Here is an 8,916-nt window from a genome sequence, read left to right as displayed (position 1 = left end):
GTGTAATCGATGGGGCGCGCGTGGTTTCCAGAAACTACTACACAATTCGTGTCGCGCATGCAATCTGATTATACAAGGCTTGGTTGTACAACAGATAGATTCAACGATAACATTCGTGCAAGTTGTAAATATTGTGTAAATGTAAAGCAGGTGAAATGTTGTGTTGTTGTGATGATAAGTTGTTAGCAGGTGAAATGTGTGTCTGTGTGTGTGCGCGTCTGTGTCTGTGTCTGTGCGCGTCTGTGTCTGTGTCTGTGCGTGCGTGCGTGTGCGTGTGCGTGTGCGTGTGTGCGTGTGCGTGTGCGTGTGTGTGTGTGTGTGTGTGTGTGTGTGTGTGTGTGTGTGTGTGTGTGTGTGTGTGTGTGTGTGTGTGTGTGTGTGTGTGTGTGACTAATTACGTGAGCGCAATCGCTGTCGTTACAGAGCACACAGAGCTATAGCTATCTTCCCTGCGCAAGTAAATCGGTGACCACAACGACGTTCGTTCCATGTTTCCTCCTCTGCCAGTGGCCCGTGGAGAGCCGTCTAGTAGCGCCTTGCTTTGTTGATAGCGGCGACAAAACGGCCACCGCTTAGCGATTGACATGAATGCGTGTTCTCGGAATGCATGTTTACCGTCGGAAGCGGAACAACGCAGCGCGTCGGCCCGGCGTTGCATTATTATTACTTTTTACTCTCTCTCTCTCTTTTCCCCAGTTCTGCGTAAAACAGGTAATGCGCACCTCATCTCCAGCCAGTCTGAGAGGAGGCGCACTCGAGCTGAGGCGAAAAGGAAAAGCCACGTGGGAAAGCGAGGCGCAATGGTGAGAACCGTTTGAAGAAAGAGTTTAATGCGGCGCAACAAAGGCCGGGGGATTACAAGGGGACTCCCTTTTAATAACCTCCGCTAGCCTAGATACTTTCTTTTCTGCGCTGCCGGATTGGCCCGTTCCGCGGAGAAAGTAGGTGGGTGCAGCACCGCCCGGAAATGGCCGTATAAAGCGGCCCGCTGCGCTAGGGTCACTCCCCACCAAGCAGTGTACCGCCGACGCGCGCTCCCTTCGCTCGATCAGTGCGCACCGCCGGAGACGCAACGACGACCACGATGACGCTCGCACTCGTGAGTAGTGAGCGGTGGCGCCTCAAGGGCGCGCGCTGCCGCCGCTTGTTGCTCCACGCTGCGCGGCCAACAGTCAACCGGTGCCGGTGCGGGCATCGGTTCGCTGTCGCCGCGCAGTCCGTGTTCGCGCACCTCGGTACGGCCCCGTGGATATGGCAACGCGGGAATTCTGCCGAGTTGGCGACATCGCCTTTTTTTAATGTTTTTTTTTTTTTTCGCTTGCCTGCAGACCGCGTGTATGCTCCACCCAGTCTTCGACGCCCGCTAAACGGATGCTCTGTGAACCTGGTGAAAAATTATTAGGTTGTTGATCCAAGCAGCCTGATAATTTAACGCTTCGGAAATCTGCCCGCCAATAATTATTTGCCGCTGCTCCTCCCGTCCTGCTACTAGTGGATGAGCCTGACTTGCCGCGAGAGCGCAGCAGCAAAGTCAAGAAAATGTTGTCTGACATGGTGCTTTGGACTAACCTTTGCAAGCTTGTTTGACAAAGCAGCGCTCGAGACGGAACGAAACAGCGAGAATATACATCATAGAAAAGACATGAATTAAGCCTTGTACAAGCCCAAAGACTTGGAGAATTGCGGTATGAATCAACGAAAATAAAAAGAAGATAGAAAATCTCTATGACATGGGCATCCACTGTCACTGCTAGATATATTTGATTGCCGAAGGAAAGCTGTCGAGTCTAAATAATTTGTTTTCTGTATTGGTGTACTAGATTTTGCTTTGTGCGTTGCCTCGTGAACCAATACGAACGAAAACAAAACTGAGCTTTTCATAGCAATTTTTTGTTTATGTCAGATGATTTCCTGATTGGCTGGCGTTCGGGCGCCTGATACTCAAGATAACGATAGGCGCGAATAAGGACGCTGTCGCCAGGCCCATTATCAGTCGTGGAAAGCACTTATGAAAGACAGCCCGCATTCACAAAAACCTTCGACACTAGACTTGTCCGTAAGAGAAAATTCCAGAATATCCTTATGTCGGGCATGCGATTATCGAAGTCGACAGTCAACGGAAAGGAGCACCTACGAACGAGAAGCTTTGTGAATTGGACACCAATCGTTTTTTGTAAATAATGGGCCCAGATTTTTTTTACGTTCGTATTTGTCATGAAATGCAATTGACAAGCGCTTCATGCCGGCTTCTTTCTTCGAGCACTTCCTCCTATTAGCTCGTCCTGATGGTATTGTGAAAACTCGCCTAATATGCGCCAGATATGAGCTATCCCATAAATTCTAACACGCACACATGCGTTGATGCCTCGCAGCTTCGTAATTTTCGGTGCACAAGTAATAAATTCAGTTGTTGTGGCATAAGATCGTTCTAGCAAACCTTAACATTCCCGGTCTTCTCTGCAGGCTGCTGTCTTTTTTGCACTCCTGGCCCTGGCAAATGCTGGTTACCACGGGCATCAAGGAGGTCACAGCAACACGTACAGGAAGCAGAACGTAAGTTTCGTAATTTCTTTGTTGTTGTTGTTTTTTCACACCCAGCGCATGCAGTGAAAGCCAGGGAGTAGTTTTGGAAGCAGTGGAGAGGGAACCAAGGTGGCCTAAGCTTCTTGCCTTGTTACCGTTACGTAATAGGTTTTGTAGCTAATTTCAGATCACAGAATGCATATGTAGTGCGGTATTGAATGCATAGATATGACTCTGACAACTTCCTCTGGTGCTGTTCCCTTTATTATTATTATTATTATTATTATTATTATTATTATTATTATTATTATTATTATTATTATTATTATTATTATTATTATTATTATTATTATTATTCGTTACCTACGGCGTTGGCGTTTGAGGTGGCGGCGGTCACTCCTAGTTGCCTAATAATAGGAAAACAAACTTTCACTAGCAGAACTTCTAACATCCTTTCTATACAAAACTTAATGCACGGTGTAATTCAGTGCTTATATTGATTTTATTTGATTTTATTTGTATTACGAGAACTAATAGATCAAAATATGTGAGGAAGGAAAGTGAAGTTACACGAACGCTTCACGAACGTTTTGTCATTAATGAATGACAAAAGGTTCATGAAGCGTTCGTGTAACTTTAATTTCCTCACACATTTTGATTCGGCAATCGGAATGCTAGACGAGAGCAGGTTTTCCAAGCTACTTGCTAATAATACGATAGCACTGACGGCATGACACTTATTGTAGTCTAAGTTTGCAATGCTATTGATGGCGACGAATCAGAAGGTTACCTGATAGTACCTCAGTATGAGCGCCTTTTTTGAGGACAAAATGGTTGTCCAGCTCTCATTTGTCGAGTGGCGTGGCGATTACGCGCGTTCTACCATAATTAGTGGAGTCGCATAAGTCATACGGGGCCAGCATAATGTAACGATTCCTTTCTCTCGATTGTATTCCTTTTATGCCCATCCGCAATTCACGACCGTCCAATTCCGTGTACAATGAAGGTGGAGCGCTGCTAGGACTGCTGACGGAGCGCGGAAAGAATAGCGTTGGAATAAAATCGTTGCATTATCCCTGCACAGATCGCCTTTAAGTAGGGCTGTTTGAACGATTTTGAGCAAGTACCAAGGCAGGGACGCTGTTGCTGGCTTCAAATATGGCGAAAGAAATTGGTGTAGCCAAACTTTTATTCATGTAATTTACGTGACTCTTTTGTCCCTTGCTAGGACTACGGTGAATACTCGTTCGGTTACGACATTGTGGACGGCTACGGCAGTATCCACGGCCGTCACGAGACCGGCTCCAAGCACGGACCAGTGGTGGGCTCCTACTACCTGGGCAACATCGACGGCCGCCACAGGCACGTGCACTATGTGGCCGACAAGTGGGGCTTCCGTGCGATGGTCAAGACAAACGAGCCCGGCACCAAGACGAGCCTACCGGCCGCCGCACCCTACCACTCGGCCAACGGAAAGCACGTGCCCGCGTACGGCATCTCTGGCTACGGCCATGGCGGTTACGGCGGATACCACGGCTAGACCACTGATCACCTGGAAGCCACGACGAGTAAGTCATGGCCAGTCACGGCAATCTGACTGGCAGTCATGGCCATTGTGTAGCACGCGTAACAGAAGTAACGAAGCCCGAGTTCCGCACTGGCATTCTGCATACAAAAGGGGGAGCTCAATAGTAAGACATCGCATGACGGCTACTATTACAACAACTCCCTTCTATTGGTCTTATACACCTGTTTGAACAGTATAACGAACAAACTATGTGCATACCATGTCGAAAGCTTGCACGCCACTGGACGCGTGATCAGACCTGTAATTACAGAGCCGTGCGATCGGGGCCTGTACTCACAAAAAATGTTCTTACGCTAGAACTGTTTGTAAAAGGACGTGCCAGACAATCGTGATATATGGACATATTATCATCAAAGGCGGTGGTCCACTGGCAAAGAGCATTTACGAATAAAAGGCGATGTGTATTCATCCCCAGATTCCTGTGATCGAGTACCAACCGTCTGGGCAATTATAGAGGAGTCTTCTGAGTGTCTCATGCCTTAGAGCGCTGGTATTGCAGTACGAGGCCTTGTAAACTGCCTGTAATCAAGTGCGGCCACACGAGTTACGGCCTCTCTTATTCTGTCGAATTGTGTGCACATTGTAAAAGAAACAACTGGGTTATATGAACCATATAATTTTAGTCGCCTTCACCTCTTTTCCTTCAAAATACTTAAATCTACTTAGCGAACTTCCAGGGACCCCTGTTTAGAGGTCCAGAACTTCTATGTGTATCGCGAGTGCCCTCGGCTCCCATTTTCTGCATAACGCCGATTTGCTTCTGCTCACCGAACGTTGTTAGAAGCGCTATATGGATCAGACCTCCATTCTCTCCGGAAAGAAACACAGCCCTAAGATCTTGCAGTTATTGTTGCACGGGTGACTTCTATGCCTGTCTTGTAAGTAATCTGTAAGTAAGTAATCTGGAATAATCTAAGTTGTAATATCGTAAGTGTCCTTAAGTGTACTAGTTGTCATTCTAAACGGGGCATGAAGTCTCCCAGTGGTAGAAAAACAGCTTGTTTTGTTTTCTTTGTTAGGTACTTTCAAAATTTTAGTATAGGGCACCCCACGGAAGGTTGTACAAGACATACCATCACCAATGTTACGCATAACTGTGTTTTAGATGGTAAGTGTTTGGACCTTGTGAGATTAGTTAACGCTCAAATGCAAGTGACCAAGACCAAGCTCTAGAAATAATAAAGCGCGCTGCAGAAAGGCAAAAGCATCATGCCGCTGCAGTCACTTTATAACAATTATGATGATAACTACCAATTTATTCGTAAATTATTACAAGAAGCTCTAGACCATGGAGCTTTGCAGGCCCAGGAATGAACACTCGGTCGCACAACTGCTGAATGTATGACTGTAATATGTTACGTACGTTAAATGATATTATTCAGTGATTCTTCCAGGAACAATACGCAATGTTCGTATGGATCGCGGCATAGTAACTGCGCGCTCAAAAATAATGGTCACTGGCTGCTGCCACTGCGCACAAAAATACGTGTAGCTACAACTATGACAGCAGCCCGTTCGAGCGGGCAATGTCGCGTTCACTGTAATTCTTACCCGCGTTTTATTTCGAGTGCCGGAATGCACAAGCGGGTAACCGAAAGAATGCACCGTTTTCAATTGAGTATTGCTTAATGTGATGTTAGCCGTTACGTCACATGACTTCCAAAGTCATAATTTCCGCATTATCTGCCGCATTTAAAAAAACTGAGCAAATGGCGTCAGCTAACTTATTTGTTATTACTGAATAGATCAATGTTTATTCGCGTATACGGCTGTTGGTTTCAATGACACGGCGAGTTATCTAAAGAGGATCACAGTCGCACTAGTAAACGTTGCAGATGATACGTACTTTGAGAGAAGCGGCGCTATGAAATCTGACGCCGTTACTGTTGTCTTACTGCTACTGTTTCAGAAAGCGTTCGCAGTTCCGACAAAAGCCCAAGCGCCTAGAGTGAACAAAATGCAACCTCCAGAGGCAACGCATGCAGGCAAGCAGGGAGAGCGCATGGCGACGACCAACGTGCCCCCCCCCCCCCCCCCTGGCGAAGCTTCAGTGCTCCTGTCCAACCTGTCGGGCGTGTCTGTATTTCTTGCCTCTTTTTTTTTTTTACTTCTTCCTGAGTATTTAGGCACTTGCATTCGTTCAATATTGCCAAGAGCCATAAATGCGCAAGGTCACCTTTTCCTTCCTTTAGTATTTTTTTTATTTATTTACGTTGATAATGCTAAATGAGCAACGATACTCTGGCCCGCCATAGTGTCGTCATTCTCAAAATTAATTGTCGCGGCATTCGTCGTGAAAGGATTGTATGCAATAAAGCAACACTCAGTTAGGTAATAACATCCGGTCCGTGGAGATTTAACCGGTCCTAATCGGACGCTCTGGTACGTTGAGAAGCACCTTGATGATTCCTGCCGGCGCAAGCAAGCTTCCAATGAACGGGCTCCGAAGCTTCGAATTACTTGCAATACCGTTTGATAAGTATTCTGGAAACAATATAATGATGCTGGAAAGCTACGGCCATGGGTTTCTACAAAAATTATGACTCGGAATGGATCCGTACATAGCCTGCCCCCAAAGAGAGAAAACGCTAGGAAAGGAAAGGCGGGAGGTCAACCAGACGAGCATCCGATTTCCTACCCCACACTGGGGGTAAGGTAAAGGGCGAATAGGAAAAGGAAATTTCTGAGAAAAGTTACTTCTTCAAGGCAGCCTCTTTATCTTTTTCTTATTTTTTTCTGCAAGAGAAAAGTGAACGTAAAATTACTTCGCGTCAGCTTCTGCTATTTTGTTATGTCTTTGTTTAAATAGTGTGGTGACAGACATGGTGCGACGCATGCCTGTTTAACTTTTCTAATGTCCTATCAACACAATCTCTCTCAATTTTTTTACAAAGTAGCAGTAAAAGAAATGTATTGCAGTGGCAGCCCTTTTCTTTTCTTTTCACTTGATGTAATGTCAGGGATTCGAGCAATCTATGCGGCACTACGGCCAATTGTTCACACAGTCGCTTGGCTTTACAGTGAGAACACAGCGCGGTCCATGAAGAAGAGGCCGTGAGACTTAACTGGTCAATTCAACCGTTAAGCCTCGGCGGTTTGCTTAAAAAGAGAAAACTTTGTTGAGCTGGCAGCGACGTCCCCCTCCTAATGACGAAATCACCGGCTTTAGCGACGTCGACGTTCATTGTGTATAAGTGTACAGACAACTCCCCGCATTGTGCTGTTCTCTTTGTAAACTTTTCATGTTCATTGTGCATAAGTGTACAAACAACTATCCGCGTTGTGTTAACTACTGTTTGTAAACTTCCCTCGTGCAATATAAATAACTGTACAGACAATTCCCTGCTGTTTTCGCTTATATTTGTATGTGTTTTTTTTTTATGCTGTTGGCCGTACGCTGGCTGGAAGTAACCAAATACCTAACTCTTTCCCGCGAAGCATGACGGTTCAGCGCAGCTTTGGTGCCTGTCTTTCTAGATCCGTGCTGCTTCTGATACCGCTGCTCTCGGCTTGCACAGTTCTGACGCGCGTGTTTTCGGCGGACTTAATCCCTTAGCGCGACTAAATTGCTCTTAGTTTGAGAACCATTGGCGAACAACCTACGAATCAATAAAAAAGCATTGCCCTCGTTTTAGCGCAACGTGCAACGAGATTATTCTGATTTTGCTTCCAACGACCGCTTCCTGCAATTACTAGACCGCACGACGCCTGTTCCGTATAAGTATTGTTCCGCTCTACTAGCGCGTCGCGCCTGCGGCTTGCAGCCTGGAAAACTGACGTTTTCGATCGGATTAGCCCCCTGGAAATTGAAAATGCACGTTATTTTCGGCTTCAATCTCCCCGAGATTGCAAACACCGCGATATAAAATGTGCATGCCCACGAAATTCGGCATTGCTTCGCTGCGCTTTGAGGTCTCGTTTAAGCGAGTTTCGTGTACATACGCTCACTTGTGACTGGCGCCTTCTATACTTTCCCGGGCTACGTCGATTTGACGCTCCTTCTTGTCTGCAAGCGGTTGTTGGTCGCAGTGCCAACGTGCCGTCGTGTTGCATGCTGAAAGCCATGTTGATTCTATTAAACCGTACGTTGCGGCCGTCCTTGGGCTGTGCGCGCGCCTCTGTGTGTTTTGTGGCAAATGTGTGAGCGCTCAGCGTTGCACTAACCCCGCAGGCACGCGAAAGTCATACAGGTCCCGGAACTCGTGTGCGTCATCGGGTCTGCGATTTGGTATTTAATATTTCCACTACCCTCTGTACAAAGTGTGCGTTTGGTTCAACGAAAATAAAAGAATGCTACTTGTTTGCCTTATGCCTGAAGTCCGCTATGCCTAGACAGTTGTACACCTCTGGACGGCCAAAGAAGCGGTGCGTGAAATTACGTGCGTTATCTTGGGTAGCGCACAGAAACATAGAGAATGTTCATTAGGCGCTGTCTATGCACTTATTTGCTTCCACCATCAACACCACTTCCCTTGATTTTTTTGGACCGATCATGATGTCCAAATGCCAACTAGCCCATTTTTATACTTTATGAGTACCATGAGAAGCAGATAAAAAATGCTTCCCCCCTCCCTAATAAAGAAACATCGCGTTCATACATTCAGCGCATACAGTACTGACGGGCAAATCTGCATGCAAAAATATAATGTATAAAATAATACATTAATATAACAACTGAATTACGGCTTACGCGCCGTGGTAATAGTAATTCCGCTAGTAATAGGCAGAAGGTGTCCAATATTACCAGCCTCATAACGAAGTGAAATAAATAAATGTGAAAAAAAAACGATGAACAAAACTCGCAT

General features: G+C 46.1%; 1 protein-coding gene across 1 annotated transcript; it reads left to right on the top strand.

Annotated features, from left to right (window-relative positions):
- The first annotated feature begins 1,084 nt into the window (after positions 1-1,084).
- LOC142558069 (cuticle protein 10.9-like) lies at positions 1,085-8,399 on the top strand. The gene is made up of 4 exons (XM_075670264.1): positions 1,085-1,099; positions 2,464-2,553; positions 3,752-4,091; positions 6,021-8,399. The coding sequence occupies exons 1-3, from the start codon at positions 1,085-1,087 to the stop codon at positions 4,061-4,063; spliced, it is 417 nt and encodes a 138-aa protein (XP_075526379.1). The 3' UTR covers positions 4,064-4,091; positions 6,021-8,399.
- The last annotated feature ends 517 nt before the right edge of the window (positions 8,400-8,916 follow it).

The sequence above is a fragment of the Dermacentor variabilis genome, chromosome 1 (assembly GCF_050947875.1).
Source record: "Dermacentor variabilis isolate Ectoservices chromosome 1, ASM5094787v1, whole genome shotgun sequence".
NCBI lineage: Eukaryota > Metazoa > Arthropoda > Arachnida > Ixodida > Ixodidae > Dermacentor > Dermacentor variabilis.
This window is presented reverse-complemented; position numbering and strand designations above follow the sequence as displayed.